The following is a 19,751-nucleotide window of genomic DNA, read 5'->3' as shown; positions in this document are numbered from 1 at the left end:
TATACATGTACATATAGTGGGGTTGAGGCGGCGGGCTGTGATGGTGCACACATGTCATGTGCTCAACTCCCTCTCTCTCTCTCTCTCTCTCTCTCTATATATATATATATATCCTATTTATTTATTTATTTTATTATATTTATTCATTCAGTTTAATTTTTTTTTAAAATTACTCATTACTCCTACATAATTTTTTAATTAATATAATTTATTTTAAAATATTATACTAAACTTCAATTTACTCCATTAAAATTTTAATATATTCTAATTTCAATTTATAATTTATTTATAATTATATTAAAATTTTTTAATGATTACTAATTAGTTTGTCAATTATAAATAAAATTCTTATAATTAAATTCTATTGACGTAACAGATTTTGCCCATAAGAGTTCTTGTGAAAACCAAGTGGTTAACGAACTGATCTCATCTGATCATATTATCAAGTTTTACCATATTGGTTAAACAATCGATCAATTATCTTATGTAGTAAATATATTTCACACACTATAGTAATTTCTTTTAACTTGATCATCAATCGGATAGGACAAGAATTTCCTATTTCAATGAATACCAAGGGCAATGTGTGTTTACAAATTGTAGAATAACCTCAACAATGGTGCACTGTAAAAAGGGTGGAAGCAAAAGGCAACCTAAAGATAATGGACTAACAAAACTAGTTCATCAATTACTTCAGAGCTCATAATGTTAGTAGATTCATAGAAGCTGTTTTAGTTGCAAGTTCAAATATATTGGCAGTAAAATGGGTAATTTTATTGATCATTGAAATGACACGTTTGACTATATAATATAAAAACCTTACAAAACATAACCAAAATTTAGAGCAGTCACCAACTTATGAATTGAAGACTTAAATACATAGCATATGAAATCAAGAAAAGCTTGTGAATCAAGACTAGGAGGACCTGAATTCAGTTTGAATAAATTTCTAGCAACTCGAATTATGAGCTACCTCTATAGTGAGGAACAGAATATAAAGAAGTCATTTCATGGGACCATCTTTGGACATCTTGCCAGTAAAACACAGATTTATTACTTTTAAACTTGAATATACCATGTGACATTTTATGGTGTTACAAAAATGCTGAAAACTGTTGATCTCTAACAAATTTGATGCCATTATCCACTTAAAATCGTTTAGCAGCCGATAATAGAAGTTGGCACACTGAATCTTGCCGGACATTTATAATGCAACAGAGAGTAACAGATAATATTATACATACATAACACAGATCCATCATTACGAGAAGCGAACTGGAAGTATGGGTTCGGAACCTGTATATGTCACAGCATCTGGCAAAATTACCTACAACAAACAAGACTCTGACCTGTATATGTCACAGCATCTGGCAAAATTACCTACAACAAACAAGACTCTGACGATTTACCATATGTAATGTACATCGAATGAGGTGCAAAAATCATGGTGTCATTTTCAAGACCTTCACGAAGAGCAAATACGTTACGGGAGTATTACATTTTTATAAATCTAATCAACAAAGGAGAACATATATTGTGGTTAAAGCAGCGAAATGAGGATCAAAAGGGCAAAGAGAAAAAGAAAACCCAACAAGATTCATTTAACATTGTGTACATCTACAATGCTAACTCTATCATTCTTCTTTGTCTCTTTTGCAAAACTGTCAGTATTTTTTTGAGTTGTTTGTTTAAACTATAATATCACCATTGCCTTTCCATACAATAATATTTTTAATGGATTAAGCAAATTGAAATTGTAATTAATTAGTTTTTGTGAAACATATTTATATTTATGTATACAAATCCTATAGGATTCTTATGACTAATTACATATTGGCTAATTGAATATTAGTTATTCTGTCGATCATTAATACTTCATACATGTATTTGGATATATCTCCATATAATTTATTACATCATATTGTATTTTATATATTTTTATTTTTGTTTATTTATTTATGTACATGTACATTCATACTATTGTAAAATTACTTATAATTAGGAATGTTTATTTTTCTTAGTATTGTTAGAAGACTAAACTGTCCTTACCAATTATAAGATCTCAGCCCTCACTCCAAACCGGCCCCCACACCGCGAAGTAAACGATCTACTAGGTTGTACTAAAAATCTTATCCAACCTTATATCAAGTAAAGAAAAAAAGCACAAAGAGTACAGTAATGCTGTTTCCTCGGATCTAGCCCGATTAGAACCTGTGCAAATGAGTAATAACCCAGCATCTGTTACAGCCCATTTAAAGCCAAGCTATACCCTAAAGCCTATATAAAACCAAGGCTTGCAAGCTTACTCTAAGCTCTTCGATCATAATTTCTAACCTAATCTGTTCAAGAACAAACTCAACAATCAGCTGTGCCTATATAGTTTCTCTTTTGCTATTCTTTTATTAATATCTCTAAGAAAAAAGGATAAGCCCAATCCATCCGATTTACTTCTTCTGATACAGGCCTGTGACAAAATTCACGCCCATTATAAATTAGTGTAGTGCGGTTGAATTATCCCACAACTTCGGACGAGCCCAGTAGGGACAATATATATCCTAATATTTTTATCAAACGAAGTAAACAACATGCAATTAATCCCGAGTTATCTTATCCTACATTTAATCTCGGGTTATTCTATCACTCATTTATCACCTTCAATAAAGTAAACGAGGCCTTAATATCAAAAGAATCTATAGTTTATGATGTTTTTCTATAATTATATTTCAATATTAAACTACTCTACATAGATTTCAAATGTAATTATTTGTTGTATTATATAAATCTTTTTCAGCCTCTCACTTCAACCTACAAAATATTCTCTGAATTTCACACATTCATGAAAGAGAAAAAGCCATTTCTGCTTATCTTATCCTTACACTTTAGATTCCTAACTGCATATATTTATTTTATCTTCATGATAGCGCAAAAAAGTAATTGATACCTAAGTGTAATGGATATGGTGGTGTGGACATAGCAACAAACTTTTGGTTTCTTCTCAAAATCTTCTCCTTAAACCTACACTTTCGACGTTTTTCAATTATTTGAGTACTTTGAAATTTAACTAAACCTAGCTTCATGTAAAATTAAGAACTTGGGCCTTTAAGACAATAACTCATGGGCTCCAATAGATAATTGTTGAAAAGAGAGGTAATTATTTAATACGAATTCTTATTCATAATCATGGTTGACAATTTCTTTACTTTTTTCATGTTCTCACCAATAATCTTATCTTTGTAATTCTATGAGTAATAGAAAAAGAACTCTATATCAAAAATAAAAAAAGTGAAAGCATTAGTACAAGTTCATTAAATTCAGGACGAGAACACCAAAAAAAAAGGGAACAAGATAAAAGAAATAGGTAAGATGGACATAATTAAACTTTATATATAAGTAATAATGATGATAAATATCTTAGTGTTATGCTTGTTTTGAAGAAACTTTGATATAGTTTACTTTACGATTTTCTTGTTAAATGTGACAATCATTTATTTTCTAATTAATCTATTTATTAAATATGAATATTCTGATTTAAAAAAAAAAGAAGTTTCTCGCTACCAATTAAAAGATTATTAATCAATGCTCAATATGTGAAATTTGTGTTCAAACTATACCTTTTTTAAAAATCATAATCATTCTTCTACCATTACATTTTGATCTTTTTATCATACTTATTTTTTAGTAATTAACTTGAAATGCAAAGTATTATATTGAGATACATACGTGAACTGTTCATGTGTATAAGTACTTAAACATTGAGTATTCAATAACAATCACGTACTTTTATAGATATCATATGATGTTGAAGAACATTGATTATTTTGTCCATTCACCTTACAAACTTGTTGTTTTATAAATTATTAATTCATTAGTAATTTTTTACACTAATGAATTAAATACAAATATATATGATGTTGCTTTAGTGCTTATATAAAAAAAATAATTACAATTTTAAAAAAACATGATAATTTATTACTTAAATGTTAAATACTGCAATCACATAAAATACAAATGAGATTATCACTTCAATACACTTGAATAAAAATGTGTCCGGCTTTGTGAATCTTTTGTATGTTCAATTGATTATATATGAAAAATATCAACATTACATATATATGAAAAAAATTCAAACCTTTATAATTTATTTACAACAGTATTTTTCAAAAGAAAAAAAATCTGAACAAAAATACTACATCAATTGAGTACAATAATTTAAATTTATATACTTGTGATTTTGAAGATTAAAACTAAAACTATTCTAGATAAAATAATCTACGAGTAGAGTGTAAAATATTTAATCCAAAATATATATAATATGTTTATTTAGTCAAAATAAACCTAGTTTGTGATGTTTCTTCTTTTTTTTTTTTCTTTCTCAATGGAAGCCATAAAACTTTGTTAAGCATGAATATTAAAATTTGAGATATCATTTTAAGATATACACACATATATATTAGTATAATCTATATTCTTCCATAGTTATGAAAAATTCTTGAAAAATTATTTGAAAACCTCAATAAATTATAAACACTAAACTTGAAAAATCTTACATTGAGTATCATATATCAATCATAACTATAAAGTATTTATAAATTCCTCTGAGCTATAAAAGCCAATTGACAAGTTTTCCAATGCTACATAGGTCAACATTTCCAAACATATATAGCTTTAATCATCAAGCTACTAGGTTGTTTATTTGAAACATCAGTTTTTTGTTGATTTGACATCAAACTTTTAAAGTAGATAGCAACACAAAATTATGAATATTCCATTTTTCATGATTGTATAACAATATTTTCTTAGTTAAATACAAATTAATTGAAAATACAAAATGTTTTCTTGGTTAAATACAAGGAAATTGAAAATAATTATATAAAACCAAATAAAAGGAGAACGTATCAAATTAATCATAAATTTAAATAACTAATAAAGACACTCAAAAATAAAAACAGGAAACAACATTCTCCTTTATAATTAAGTTTCTCTAGTTTAGTCTATGCTTTGTGTACAAAGCGTTTATTCTACGCTAATTTCATTAATGCCTACTTTTTACTTTGTTTTGATGTTTTAATGTGTACTACAACTCAATTTTCATGATATTAGTATGATCAATTTCATAAATTCTTTTGAGTTGGACCATGTCGCTTTATAGGTTAATCTCTCAAAATACCTTTCAAGCAAATTGATCACATGGTGGAAATACTTAAAATGGACTAGAATAATAGAAACTGTTCGTTCCGGGTATGTTTTACAGTTATATAAATTAAATTTCAATTAATCTTGAATATTATAAAAACAATATAACATTCAAAATTTGCTCAAGTATTATTAAATTTTACTATACTTGTGTACGAGTACATTATAAGAAAGAATACTAATTAGTGAAAAGAAAATATGCTAGTAGTTAATAATATGAAATTATATTGTAGATTCTTTCACAGCAATTTATTTCTTTTTCTTATATTTATTAAGTCTTTAATATATGAGAATTTATTTTTATTAAGGAAAGTGATCAAAATAGTCTAATGAAATTTTGAATTTTGAAGATAGCAGAAATATGAAGAAAGATACACAAAATCCAATCAAACAGAAAACGAACATCTCGAAATATGGAGCTCCACTGCAAGCATGAGATAGCTTACACAACTGTGAACTTATCTAATTATAACTTTTGCACCATGATTTGCTAACAACTATTACCAGTAGGTCATCTATTTGAAATGTGACTTAAATTTTATCAAACGAAATGTGAAAAATTGATAAATTATATGCAATCATGTCAAGTTAAAACTGAAATATTCTCCATTATTTTCTATTGTCAAGTTTCTCTCCCATAAGAATGCTTTTACGTACAACAACGTACTTTTTGCTAGTTATAGATAAAAACATGATCATGGAGACATGGACTAACACAAATGAAACAATATATCAAATTACATACCATCATCAAAGTGCTGATTCATCCGAGATACTTTAGCAACACACCATCATTCCCTAGCACAAATCCTTGTTTGTCATTTACAAACCTGCATCAATTCAATTAGCAAGTCTTGAACTTGAAAACTAATCCAAGCACAAAAATGAACAAAACGTTAGTAGTAATTGATCTATGAAAATCATCCCCCCTCCCCCAGCGCACCCCCCACTCCCATCATCATTTTAGGAACTCCAGCTAAAGCTACTGGAGATTTTCCACTCTTTTGACAATTCTTCCAGTTTTTACTGCCTTCTTCCTGCCCTCATCAGTCTCAACTATTTCAAACAACATACTTAGCGTAAGGTGTTTATACTCCCAGTGCATAACAAATTAATGAATACATCAGTAACTAAGACTCGAGCTCACTTTACAGAATACAGATTGGCAGCAATGTTGTCAGCTGCTTTGTCGCGGATCCAGGTCTTCCCACTGTTTGTGGTTTTCAAAAGGATACCACTGCCACCAGCAGCCCATGCCTCATCCTGCAAGTAGCATTAGCTAGATAATGATCAACAAAAGGAGACATTCATGATCTATATCGGCGAACGGAGTAAATAGAAGTCAGTATTTTGCTTGATGAATCAATTTATAGAGTTCTTTAGCCACTTGCAAATATGTTGATCACTTTTCCATGAATGAACTAAAAGTAAAACATAGAGGAGCGATGGGAAAAATGACAAGGGAAACAGTTATATGAACACACTTAAAAGCAAGTGAGTTCCAGACCATACACTTTGAACATGGAACTCACAATTAGTTTTATGTCATTAGTCGTTTGACATAACACAATCCCGTAACAATTGGTTGAGTTTACACTCAAGCAACAATCATTAGTATTTTATTTTTCAAGATGTGGAAGGCCTTCTCCATGATGAGCTCAAACAAAAAACAGAAATGGAGGATGGAACATGTGAGGCAAAACATATGTATGATAAAATTTTAAAACAATGACTCAGACCCTACACTTGAAACCAAGAGGTAGATTCAAAATAAATTAATCATACCCTAAAATTTAAAATATTAGTCATTAAGCAAAATTTCCAAGATCCGTTGATTAGTCATATTGTTACTCGCTGTTCTAGCAATTTTAATCCTTCAAGTTCCCTTACAGTAATTTCAGGTCTATAGAAGAATGTTCAGGCTTTCCAGAAATGCACTGCAAGAGTACAGACTTCACAACGTAAAGCAAGTTTCACTTCAATGTTGATTGAGCTTAAGTTTGTTGATATACTTAAGCTCAAATTTGGGGAAATTTCCTATAGTCATCACAGGCTTGTTAAATTACCATGAGCATTTTTTCTAACCTAGACTACAGTAATCCTTTCACTAAAATCACCATCAATAACTAACCTTGTTGCCTATGAATTTACCCTTTTCTAAATATTGGGAACAACCAATCAAAAACCTCTTAGGCTATATTGGTAGGAAAGAATTGGATTTGAGTGAACAATTTGGGGAATGATTAAAAACCCCATTCCAAAAAGGGGGGGGGGGGCAGTTGAAATCTATCAATATTCCACGAAAGATAGTTCAAAAAGAGGTAAGTAATGTGACATCCTGTACAATATGGAATTATTCAAAGAAACCAAATATTTGTTATTAGAGATTTAAAACCCCCAATTTTAACTCTACAATCCAAATACATTTGTTATTAGAGATTTAAAACCCCCAATTTTAACTCTACAATCCAAATACAATGTTAAAGATTTTACACATACCTGTGACCGGTACCCAACATCAAGAATCCCAAATCCACGACTTTGTACCGGAATTTCCTCAAATTCCTCAGTTATCTAAAAATATTGCATGCAAGTGTTAAAAGCAAAGGTTGAATCAAAGTTAACAATATATTAACCAATAGCAAGAAGTAGTGTTTATCAAGAGACAACAGAAGTAAGAACCAAATATTTATTCAAAAGAAGTAAGCAGGTACAAAGATTTGGGCAACATCGTACGCATAAGGGAAAGGAAAATACCACTTGTACATTATAACTTCCAATTAGCCACAATTAAATTAATTTATTGTTAAATGTGGAAACCCGATAATCATACCAGATCTTTCTAGATCTGATTTATATTTTATCCAAGTAAAAAGATGATCAAATAAGCTCTTTGTTTTTGTATGTAAGAAGGGAAAAAGTTTCTTTGATCCTCCTAATCTCTAGGATTTCTTTGTACTTACTACTCTTTTTGATTTGGTATTAGCTATCTTGTTGGCTTTTCAAGATAGGAACTATTATTTCTTGTATCTATTTATCGATTCATTGTAACGTATCAATTATACAAAATACATAGATAGGAGATGTTATAATCTCAAAAAGTCTACACTTCACAAAAACTCACTAACATGTAATGGACACTATTAGTGGACCTAAACATGCAAGAATTTACTTTCTTAGTATCATCCAAATTGTTACACACTTAATAAAACACAGCAATACAAACAACAGGAAAGAATAAAACGGCAACCCTACACTTGAATTAATTAATACATTGGATGCAAAGATATTAAAATCTTGCATATGAATTGTTGAAGGAAGCTCAAAATGCACGAAAGCACTTCTAGTATCATAAAGAATATAAATGTGGTTTTTGTAATAAGTAGTAGCTTAAGAGGGGAAAGTGGAATTCTCCCCACACTCCTTGACCCGGTGGATGGATATAGCTCGTAACCCTTTCAACAGAAGAACATTTGCAGGTCAGTGACATACCTTTAGCATAGGTATGGCATATGGACCATGCAAAAGTTTCCTATCAATGCCCTAAACAAAGAAGAACATTTGTTTCCTATCCTCAAACACCATAAATTCTTTCCACAAACCGATACTAGATTCGTCAAACCAAATTTTAGGCTACTACTTTAGGCTAAACAAAAAATTTACCACTTTAGTTTAAGTGATAATTACAATTGCATCTCCTAAAAAACAGTCAAAATACTCAATTAACCCTGTATTATCGAGAATTTCACTAACCTACCCTAGATTGTTATTTGTCTAACACTATCAATCTTGTGAGGGATTTTGGCGTGAGAAATGCTGGCATCATTGTTAATTAGGCCAATAAGGGTAAAATAGGATATTCAATGTATTTTACCTAATTGACCTGCGAGTGCATACATAATTAATAAATCTTATAAAGGGTATCAAAGTAATCTTTTCGATTCTCGAATATTAATACACCAGAGTGGTTTAGTATTTAATGTTTTCTTATTTAAAATCCTTTTTCTAAAAGATCAGACTGATTACTAAATTATACTTTAACCAATTTGGAAAATTTCATTTATTTGATTCTTTCAAATTAACAAAAGATTATTTGATTCTTTTATTTTTCTTATATTTTATCTTCCTATAAGTTTTTCTTCTCATTTTAATGTGAAATCTAATCAATTTTAGTTCAACAAAATACAATTTCAATATATCTTATTTTATTAACTAAGATTATCAATTAATTAATAATTTTTAAAATGCGTTCCAGTTTCTTTTCTCTTTTCCATCTTTAATTATAATAACTCACATACAGCAAGACAAATAACACACATGTGGTGGGGCTCGAAACCATGATATCAAACTTGTTCATGGGACGTCAGTTTTAGACATAACTACTAGGCTAAGAAATCAATGATCTTTTCATCTAATTTTATTGTGTCCATATTCGTCTTCCTTTTTTATTTCATTAATTAAGATTATCAATCAAGTAATAATTTTTAAAATGGTTCCGGTTTCTTTTCGTTATTAACTTTTCCCTTATTTTTTTGGTCCATCTTCTTTCTCCTTTCAAGTCAACTAACTCCACCTATCCAGAAATCCACACCACATCCTCTCCAACACATATTACCCTGTATTCAGCCATATATCTCCCTCTAACTCCAACAACCAATCTTCCTACTGTGTTCATGCTTGTGTATGTGTATGCGTATGTATATATGTTTGTGTAATGGTGTGTGTAAATATATATGTTTGTGAGAATTTATATTTTGTGTATGTGTGTGCAGGCCTGTGTGTTTGGTGTAGATGTGTATATTTGTACTTTTTGTAAGATATATACATATATATATGTGTGCGTAGAATGTGTGTATCTTCATGTAGATTTATGGTGTGTAAAGTGGATTTGGTGTATTTTTGTGTATTTTTGTTTGTGTTTGTGTATGTGTCTGTGTGTGGCATACATAATGTGGATTGTTTTTGTTTGTATGATATATATACGTATAGATATGCGTATGTGAGAGGAAGGATACAATATCATATATATGGATTAGTTGTATGTTGGTGCTTATTTTTTTATGTATTTATGAGGATATGTAGTTGTGTGTATGATTATATCTATATATCTATATATATATGTATACATACATGTATATATATATGCGTGTGTATGCACAATATGCATGTACATGTGGGTTTGTTGACGTTTGGCGTAGGATATATATATATATGTGTGTGTGAGATAGGAGACAACATGAAAACATGTTGCAGAGAGAATTAAAAAGTGGTACAATTGTTTTTGAAAATTTTAAAGATGGGGGTAAAATATATGCACTTTTTTTTATTAATTTTTGGTCAAATTTTTTATATTTTGGCTTTTGACGGGAGGAGCAAATAAGTCATTTACCTCTTTCCAGCCAAGTTTTTGACTAACATTGTTTATTTTGACTATTTTTACGGAGGTATCAGCACAATTATCCGTAGTCTAAATTGAGCAATTAACCATAGCAATCAATCTATTCAAAGGTGGCTCCATAAGCCAATAAGAACTCCCATGAATTATTTATATGAAAGGGATATTTTCTATGTAATCTAGCTCAAGTGTGTGAATGACTGCCAAAAATCATTTCCATAGAAGCAAGCATTTAATCATGATTGACATAAAATATTCATAAGAAATGTCTTCACATGAAAGGATTAGAACTAAACCCCACAGGTATACAAGTAAGCTAATTGAGATTAATATTAAAGATTAGAAAAGTGCTGATCCAAACTGCTGGCAGAATGGATAGTACTTGCCACTTTATGTTCCTACAACATACAATATATCAGCCAAAAAGAAGAGGCAAAGGATCTTCATATACCAAAAAGGAAGACTCGACAACCTTGTGAATAAGATATATCTCAAAGAGGCAAGACAATTTGTAAGAGAAGAGAGTACAGAGCAAGAGAGGGACTCAAGAGGAACACAGCAGCAATCAGGTAAAAGAAACTGAAAAAATCGAGTTCGTACAAAAAGAATCAAATAAATATACAGTCATTGCATTTTGGGACTCAACTCTAGCCGAGATGATGCTTTCAACAGAAAGAACAGATCAACTCGGGATGTGTAACAAAAAAGAACAATTAGCCACAAAAAAATAGAAAGTATTTAAGTGGATATAACGAAGAAGAATTAAAGACAAGGAATCAGCCACATGGGGTATGCAATCTCTCCAAAACTTGATAGGAATAATAATATAATGTATTGTCAGTGATTCAATGCTTAACTTTCCTTCAATCTGTTAAGTTGTGTTGATAGGCTCAATGATGATTAGCATGGGAAACTAGAGATAGTCAGATGAAATGCATGAATATGGAGTATTTCACAAGTAATACAAACAAATACATAATATTGGTCCATAACAATAGGAATGAAAAAATATGAAATTAGAGAAGGTTGATCATCTTTATAGCACATAGCTTGGAACTATTTTCCTTGGATGTTTGCACATTTACTTTAATTAGCATAGACCACTTTAATGACTGAAAGTCACTTACCCCAGTGCCCTTACTGAGGTAAAGTCCCCCACCACGCACTAGAAGCCAAAGACCACCATCAGCTCTCCAGCCCATGTTCTGGATTCTTCTTGCGACAGCCCTGTTATGTGGCTGCCAGAATGGCTGAGGTATTGCATACACATTCAAAATATCATAAATTCTCCTGTATCTTTCTGAACCATAATTTAAACATGTATTCTATAGAAGAAAAGAAAACAGATCATACTTCATAAACTTGGAAAGGAAGAAAACAAAGATCAGAAAGACACCTTAGGAGCATCAAATAGCTAAAGAGACTCTGAAAAATCATATTAGTTAGAGAATCAACAAATGTACCTAACACAGCATGACAATCTCACCTGACCTGGTTCCCACGTCAAATAGAAGTTACCACGACTAGAAACAGCAACATAGTTTCCTTCAGGTGACCGATTCACAGTGCTAAAAGTGCCTGTATAGTAGCTGGCACCACTGATGCCACTGGAAACTGTTCTGCAACAGCAACAGGTACACAGAAGTAATTATTATGCATAGAACTAAAAATGAAGGCAAGAATCTTGGAAAGCTAATACAAGTAGAAACTATTCTGTAAGCTCATTCATACAGAAGTTATTGTAAAAAATATTACTTTGTAATATCAATGGAGTGAAGAACTGGAGCGAAAAACTGGGTAATTCAATAGATTGAAGGGCTAAATACACTTTGCTCCTTCAACTATTTCTGAGGTAGCTGACCCCCCTAAACTAATAAGTGTAACACTTATCCCAAAGATCAAATATTTGGACAAGATTGTCCTTACATTATACATGTATTCATAGTACAAAGGTTTTTTTAAAATTTTGCATTCTTAATTAGAAAAACATACATTTTACATATAATAAATTAGCAAGTTAGTAAGTTAACTAGTTCAAATATTAAAACTGAAAATTAAGTAATGAATGAGTATAATAAATAAACACAGTTATCCCATATAAGGCGCTATTATTAATTTGGTATTTAAAATTAAGTTATTAGTTTAATTTAGATTTTTTGATAAAAATGAGTAAATACATACATGTTCTTCAAATATAACAACAATACATTTGTTCATTTTTTTATAAAGCATTTCAAGTTTTGGTTAAGCATATTCTATCAATTTGTTTTCTTTTCAAAGCATGTACGAGTTGTTGAGGGTACAATTATCGGAAAGAGACGTATCTCATCTGCTTAGTTAGTCAATAAATTTTTTTTAATTAAAATAAGTAAGATAAGTTTTTTATGTTTAGTATTGTGGAGTATCCTTTATTAATTTATTGCTTTACTTTTAATTTAAATTCTTCAACTATTAGATACTTCATATAATGTTATTAAAAATATTGTTTTCTAGTTAGAAAATGATTTTGTGATGATTTAAATGTACAAAAATACACAAATACATTTTAACCTATATAATTATACATGGCATGGGGGCAATTTTCTCCAAAAAATCAATTTAAGGATGGTAAGTATTACATTTGTTAGTTTAGGGGGCTAAATGCTAACTTAAGAATAATTCAGGGGATAAGTATATTTAACCCTAGATTGAAAATTGTAAGTGGTAGTTGAATAAATTGAAAAATTATAGTGGACAGTTGAATGCATTGAAAAATTACAAGAGGGTGGTAGGCTAGTAAAAAAATTAAGAAATTAAAGAAAAAAACAAGATATTTAGATTCAAAGATCCTTGACTATAACCAACAAATATGCAATTTTCAGTGAGGAAAAACATTTAGTAGCTTCAAAAAAAAGAGAGAGGGAAAAGGAAACTACAAGCCTGAAGCTCATGAAGAACACAAGTCCAGGCTGAAGAATAGTCATAACTACGTTAGTCCAGTTGGACTTGTGGGAAGTGTTGAGAATAAGCCACAAGTGAATGGAAAAGAAAAAAATTGAAGAAAGCAAATATCCCCCAGTGGATCGGAAAGGCAAAAAAGGAAAGGCATAAATGTAAGGTGACGGGTAGTTTAACCTTTTGTGGTAAAAGATTAAACCCAAGAAGGGCTCATCTCTATAGTGAGGCCCATTCCAAGCTTTGTTCAAGCACCCACCTACATAACAAAGGATTGGTCCATCTCAATTCTAGAACACTAGATATTGACATGATAACACATCATATTCCTTTCATAGTTGACGCACTTTTCCCTCGGAACATATGGGAAAAACCTTCTACTAGAACACATGATCTAAGACCTCAGCGGAAACTAACCTGTTTAAAGTTGCTGAAACAGTCTCTTGGACAGCAGCCTTCCAGTTGTATCCACCATTAGATGTTATATATATTGCACCTTGATCGGTTACCATTTCTGCACCCTTGGCTCCAGTGGCTTGTATATATACCTGAAATATCATAACAATAATATCGATCTTGTTTAGAATGGCTTTCCTGGTCATTTGAATATAGTTCTTGTATACATTTTCTTTTCAAAGTTTTGCAATATACAAGAAAAGAATAAAAGGCGATGATGGGGATTGCAGAACACTATAACATTTCATAAGATTTATGAGAATTCAATGGAACCCCTATTTCTTAAACTTTTCTAGAAATAATTCAAAATTGAACAAAATGCTATCTTTAGCAAGAAATATAGATTAATCCCTGCCTGCATCTGTCGGTAGTGCACTCTCCTCGAATTGACATAAGAACTGATTGATCCATACGCTTTCAGAAATCTAGTTCTTTTATAAACTGTCCCAACTTGACGTTCCATTTCTCACTTACTCTTTCAGAGTCTTCCTGCTTTGACTTACAGGTCTGGGTGGAAGGGAGGAGAAGAGGGATGGAGAGACATATTTGGTTTCAAGGAGTTCTCAGTTTTAGATATGGTTTTTAACTTCAAGTTGCCTCTACACCAATGGATATTCGTTATGCCTCCATCTTTCAATCAATACAGGCACAATAAATGGTCTTCACAAGAAAGTCTTTTTCCGCATCTCATAAATATATGGAAATTAATAGAAAGACCTGAAGTGAATTAACAAGTGACCAAACATGTCTAGACAAACATATACCTAGTAAATGCAAATGAACATAGATTTAAAATATCATAATAGTACACAAAGTAAGCATGTTTGATGAAAGCGATAGTCAAAATACAAAACAATAAGAATGTCATACAGAAAATGACATGTTAAACTTCCAATCCTACAAACACTATTGTTGAATAGGCTACAACTTATTGATCAAATCCATCACGGTTATGAGGTTCCAATCACTGTTGTGCTAGTTGCATGTGGCCATGTGATCTCTTGAGTTGTAATTCCCAAGTAATGCACTAATACTCCCAACAACACATCGTTTCCCCTGCCGGATAACACTGCCATAAACAGCCATTTCAATTATGTCAAGTTCTTCATCACTGAACTTAATTTCACAGGAGTAAGTTTTCAACAGTCCTTGGTCAAGGCCATTCTTGTCGGACTTCAGTCTATTCACCCTGGTTTGAAGAATTTGACAATTCTCTGCCACTGATTCTCCACCTTTGGAGAAAGGGATTATATGATCATACTCATAGCAGAGGCAGCCATTACAGGTGTGGAGACCTTTACAGACAATGTTGCCAGCTGCATCTATTCGCCATCTCTCAGGATCTCGACCTGGGACCACTTCAGCCTTTTCCCAGCATATTCTCTTAGCTTTTGAGTCAAAGAATCTAGGTCTCTCATTGTATCTGCTTCTGATGCTGCTGCGATGATGCTGAGTTTAAGAGAGTACAGATCATCTGCCTGTGCATGCGTGCACATGTTTTATTCTTCTTTTCATTTGTCTTTTGGATGTCTTTGCAGGTGTTGAAGAGAGTGTAGAATGGGACGGAAGTTCAGATTTAGAACATAAATTTAGGTAGAGAAATTAAAATCCCTTAGATCCCCCACCATATGTATTACTGTTCGATTGACATCTCCTCTAATGATAACTGGGAACAGCCAATTCTCCAAATGAAAATACCACTTTTTTAAGTGTAGGAACTTAGGCCAAGCCCCCATGGGCACTAAGCACAAATAGCAAATAGATTTACGCATGCAATATATATACAAAAAGTTCCACTTCTAACAAACTCAGGACAAGACGCAAAACAGCAACCAGTAAGCAAATTGGGATGTCTATATGCAGTATAAAGCAGTACAAGTATACATAAAATTAGAAATGCTAATAAGGTCAGGACAAAGAAAGTACTTAATTCAAAATAGCGAAATCTAGAAACTTAGTGAAATTTTATGAAAATTGGGATCAGATATTTGCAGCAAAAAATTGTAAATCCCAAAGAATTTTGGCAACCTCAAGTTCAATATACTTCTAGATTTATATCAACCTCAATTAACTGAAATAATTTTAAAGAAAGTTTGGGAAAATATGGAGAAGCTTCGGTTGAAAACAACCGATGACAGAGTGGAAGAGGAGGAACAAGAAGACAAAGATGGAGAAGAACTACTTTGTTGCTGATGCCACTGAAGTGAAAGAAGCTTGTCCAGGATTCTTGTAATTATCCAAGTCATACATAACTTGTTGGAGGTAACTGATGGTGATACATGTGCCAACAAGCGAGGGATTGAGGATCATATGCTGCATAAAGATAGCTGCTTAACGCGGAAAAGGTAACAAAATAAGAAGTACTACAAACCCTGAGGCACAGAGCTTACCTACTCATGAAGTACTACTATTTGATGATTATGTCACCCGGGACAATGTCCAAGAACAGTTAAAGCACTACAAAGTCATAGCGTGCTCTCTGAAGACTAATAGTTGCAGAAGCGATATGATGTTCAAGACAATTGCTGAATCAACCAATCTTTGTGTATGGTCTAAGGATTCAAAGTACTGAATAAGGGGAATGATTTTTATGACTCAGGAATTCCAAAATGCAGATGAATTCTACTCCAGAACATGACAAAGCAGTGTCTTCAAGGACGCAAGAAATGTAGAGCAAGCTACAAAAAGGTCATTGCTCTTTAGAACCTTAAATTCCAACATGAAACATGTGTTTGTAACATTGTTCCATCTCTGAACTACCAGTGGTGCAACAAAAACCTTGTCAGACATTAAGGCTAAAATTCCCGACACATGAAAAGCAACAGAGTGAAGCAAACAAGGTAGATGGTGGTTACCATATCACCAGGAAGTTGAGCACTTAAAGGTATCCGTTGCCAGGTATCTCCTGCATCCGCAGTATACAGCAGAATAGCTGGTTTGCCTATAATCCAACCTTCCTTTCCTTTAAAGCTGATGGAGTTGAATCTATAGTTAAAATCCTCATCTTCAGCAGAGGGTATGGAGCGTGGAGCCCAAGTGTTTCCTCCATCTTTTGTCTCCAGAATAGTTTGTCTAGTCCCTAATAGAAAACCTGGCAAACCAAACAATTCAAAGGGTTTCTTACTATGGTGCATGGGCGCACAGCTTCATTAGTTATTATGTCCTATCTTCTTCACGAATATGGTTATTGCTATATCTCAAAGTTAATTTATCTACTTATAACTAACTAATAATACCAATTATCCCATAACCGTAGTGTTCTAAGAGCTTTTAACAGGATAACACTAGTCCCAGCGTTTTCAAATTGACTTGACTAAAGTGATCGCAATTATACAAAACCATGGTCAAATAGTAGATAAGATAAGGAGGACCATCAGTAATGAAGAGGAAATTCAAGCCGAACCGTGAGAGGGGTCGTCCGGAACAAAAGCAATGTCAAGAAGGACCACGCCTGGGTCAATGGGGAGGTAAACTCTTTCCCACTCAGAGAGCGGCTCATCCGCAGCCAAAGCCTTGCTGCCGAGCGGCGAAAGTGAAACTGCGGCGGCAGCATGGAAGCCACCTATCAATTGCCGGCGGCTAATGGCAATGTTTATTTGTTGGGGACAAGGAGACTCACGATTGGCGGAGGCTGACGGAAGGAGAGCACGGCGGCGGCGGGAATGGAAACGAGAGCGAAGTTGTGATGGCGGGGGAGTGATAATGGAGGAAGAGAGATGCTGAAGAGATGCCATATTATTTGTATAGGTTCTTTTCGCTGCAGCGAAGGCTGGGTGATGGCGACGATGTGTTTCTCGTTCTGTCAATCGCTCTCTCTCTCACTCTCTCGAGCTTTCTCTCTCACTCTATATTGCACGCAGCACACACAGCGGGTATGTCTTATCCGAAGTGTAATTCTGAAATGCGGTTGCCTTTACGTTATCTCAACGGTTGGCTCCAATCCATACCCGGAATAATATACTTTTACGCCCTTCCAAACTCAATTAATATTTTTTTAAAAGGTCAAATGCAATGCCTTTCCTCTAAAAAATACTAATTTACCTCCTTAGACAATAGGCTAAATTGTTTTATTTTAAAAAGTACAGAAGAATAAAATGTTACTTTTTTAGAAAATTTATCGGTTTACAATATTACAAGAAATAAATTGCATTCAACCCAAAATATATTGTTTATATTATTGTTTTTACCTATCTTTTAAGAGTTAGTACTCTCACATTATTGTTTTAATTAAGAGATAAATCCATTATAAAATTAAAATATTATTTTAAAATATTTCTAAGAGGAAATTTGAGTTTTAAACTTGGGATAAATGGAGAATATATAATTTATGTTATCTAGCCATAGATTTATTTACTTTTTTTGCACGTATTGAACAAGAATACGTTACACCAATTCATATATATATGTTGTTAAAACGAAGGATATACGATAGTTGTGTTTTAGGAAGTCCAGATAAAAGTTAATTTTTTTATTTTTAAAATAATTATTGTCTCACTGTGGTACTAACAATGGTGAAAATTATCTTCTTAAATACAATGACTTATAATCGCAAAGTTACAAAACTACAAATTTTGTAAAACGATGAATTTTGAAATACTCTTAATAAAAAATAAAATGCAAAATTGCAAAATACTTTGGAATGCTCTAATATACTCAAATTGATTTAATGAAATAAAATGGGAGGGGGACTATTTATAAAAGTTGAAAATGTACATTTGAATAGACATGTCAAATAAAAAAATATGCTTGTAAAAGATTATTACTTTCCATCCGAATTGATACATCATTTCACTATAATAAACATATTATTTCAATCGAAGAACATATCAACAGACACTATTCTGTTGAATTAGACACAATATGATGATGAATGCTCTATTGGATAACTTGCATATAAAGATTCCATGCTCCATATGGAAGGATTAAATAAGTTTCAAATGCTTAATAAAGAGTTATTCAATTTAAAGCGTAAAATGAAAATTGGAGGAAATAATTAAGAAAAGACAAAATTTTGTAGGTATATATATATATATATATATATATTATTTAATATACAAATTCACTTGGCACTTTGTACTTGGACACATTCATGTTTATCCAGAAAAATAAAATAATATTTTATTTTATTTTATCTTTAAAAATTATATTTTATGAATCTTTTATTCTCTTACGTAAAGCTACAAATAAAAATTAGTACGGGAATAGTTTTCAAACTTTTATAGTACGGGAATAGTCCTTAGATTTGAGGAATCACGACAATCACGTGCATAAGATGACTGTATCTTGAATTTGCGCGAGAGGTGATTGTGTCACACACATGATCATCATAAAATTTATCAATTGCAGTCGGATCATGTAGCAAAGACGGTGAGTTCCAAGAAAAGAATTCGTTCCTTGTTAGTATGTGACTGAGGTATCTTCTATGACAACAAACTTGGTGTAACGCGATCTCAAGTATTAAGCATAGATACCTAGTCCAGGATGGGAATCGAGACCTAATTCTATGCCCTAAACTAAGGCCAGAAGACGATAGACGGAAGGACCGTACCTATATGGACTTGAGAGCCTAAATATTCACATAGAAATTTATCTAGCCTCTAGTGCCACAGACTGTTGCTAGACAGTCACTCATGGTGACAGTCATTCTTGATTAAGAATAATCAAGAATTATTAATTAAATTAGATTTAATTAATAATAGTGTTAGACAGTAGCCCAAATCTAGTTGAAAGGTGAACCTAAAGAGTCACACACAAATCACCGGAAAGGAACAAG

At 32.0% G+C, this 19,751-nt stretch overlaps 1 protein-coding gene across 3 annotated transcripts; it reads right to left on the bottom strand.

The window, feature by feature from the left end:
• Positions 1 to 1,031: 1,031 nt before the first annotated feature.
• On the bottom strand, positions 1,032 to 17,909 carry HCF136 (photosystem II stability/assembly factor, chloroplast (HCF136)). 3 transcript variants are annotated; one of them, XM_011076999.3, is made up of 9 exons: positions 17,382 to 17,895; positions 16,834 to 17,069; positions 13,940 to 14,070; positions 12,075 to 12,207; positions 11,716 to 11,838; positions 7,693 to 7,767; positions 6,341 to 6,456; positions 5,939 to 6,023; positions 1,032 to 1,463 (listed from the first exon to the last, which is right to left on the bottom strand). In XM_011076999.3, exons 1-8 carry the CDS (start codon positions 17,710 to 17,712, stop codon positions 5,957 to 5,959), a joined length of 1,212 nt encoding a protein of 403 aa, XP_011075301.2. In that variant the 5' UTR covers positions 17,713 to 17,895; the 3' UTR covers positions 1,032 to 1,463; positions 5,939 to 5,956. The 3 variants fall into 3 exon arrangements, with proteins under 3 accessions (XP_011075301.2, XP_011075300.2, XP_011075302.2); XM_011076998.3 differs by having other exon boundaries at positions 1,032 to 1,380; positions 17,382 to 17,894; XM_011077000.3 differs by lacking the exons at positions 1,032 to 1,463; positions 5,939 to 6,023; positions 6,341 to 6,456; ... (2 more) ...; positions 12,075 to 12,207; positions 13,940 to 14,070 and adding an exon at positions 14,740 to 15,427 and having other exon boundaries at positions 17,382 to 17,909.
• Between the last annotated feature and the right edge of the window lie 1,842 nt (positions 17,910 to 19,751).

The sequence above is a fragment of the Sesamum indicum genome, linkage group LG4, assembly GCF_026168435.1.
Source record: "Sesamum indicum cultivar Baizhima isolate 11 linkage group LG4, ASM2616843v1, whole genome shotgun sequence".
Classification (NCBI taxonomy): Eukaryota; Viridiplantae; Streptophyta; class Magnoliopsida; order Lamiales; family Pedaliaceae; genus Sesamum; species Sesamum indicum.
Note: the sequence above shows the minus strand (reverse complement) of the source record. Positions and strands in the feature narration are given on the sequence as shown.

What these genes read in the sequence shown, in the direction of transcription:
- HCF136 (XM_011076999.3), bottom strand. Translation starts at nt 17,712, where the DNA reads ATGGCATCTCTTCAGCATCTCTCTTCCTCCATTATCACTCCCCCGCCA. An exon ending in TGACGTGGGAACCAGGTCAG is followed by an intron (nt 11,839 to 12,074) that starts GTGAGATTGTCA and finishes GCAATACCTCAG; the next exon opens with CCATTCTGGCAGCCACATAA. An exon ending in ACCTCAGTAAGGGCACTGGG is followed by an intron (nt 7,768 to 11,715) that starts GTAAGTGACTTT and finishes CAATATTTTTAG; the next exon opens with ATAACTGAGGAATTTGAGGA.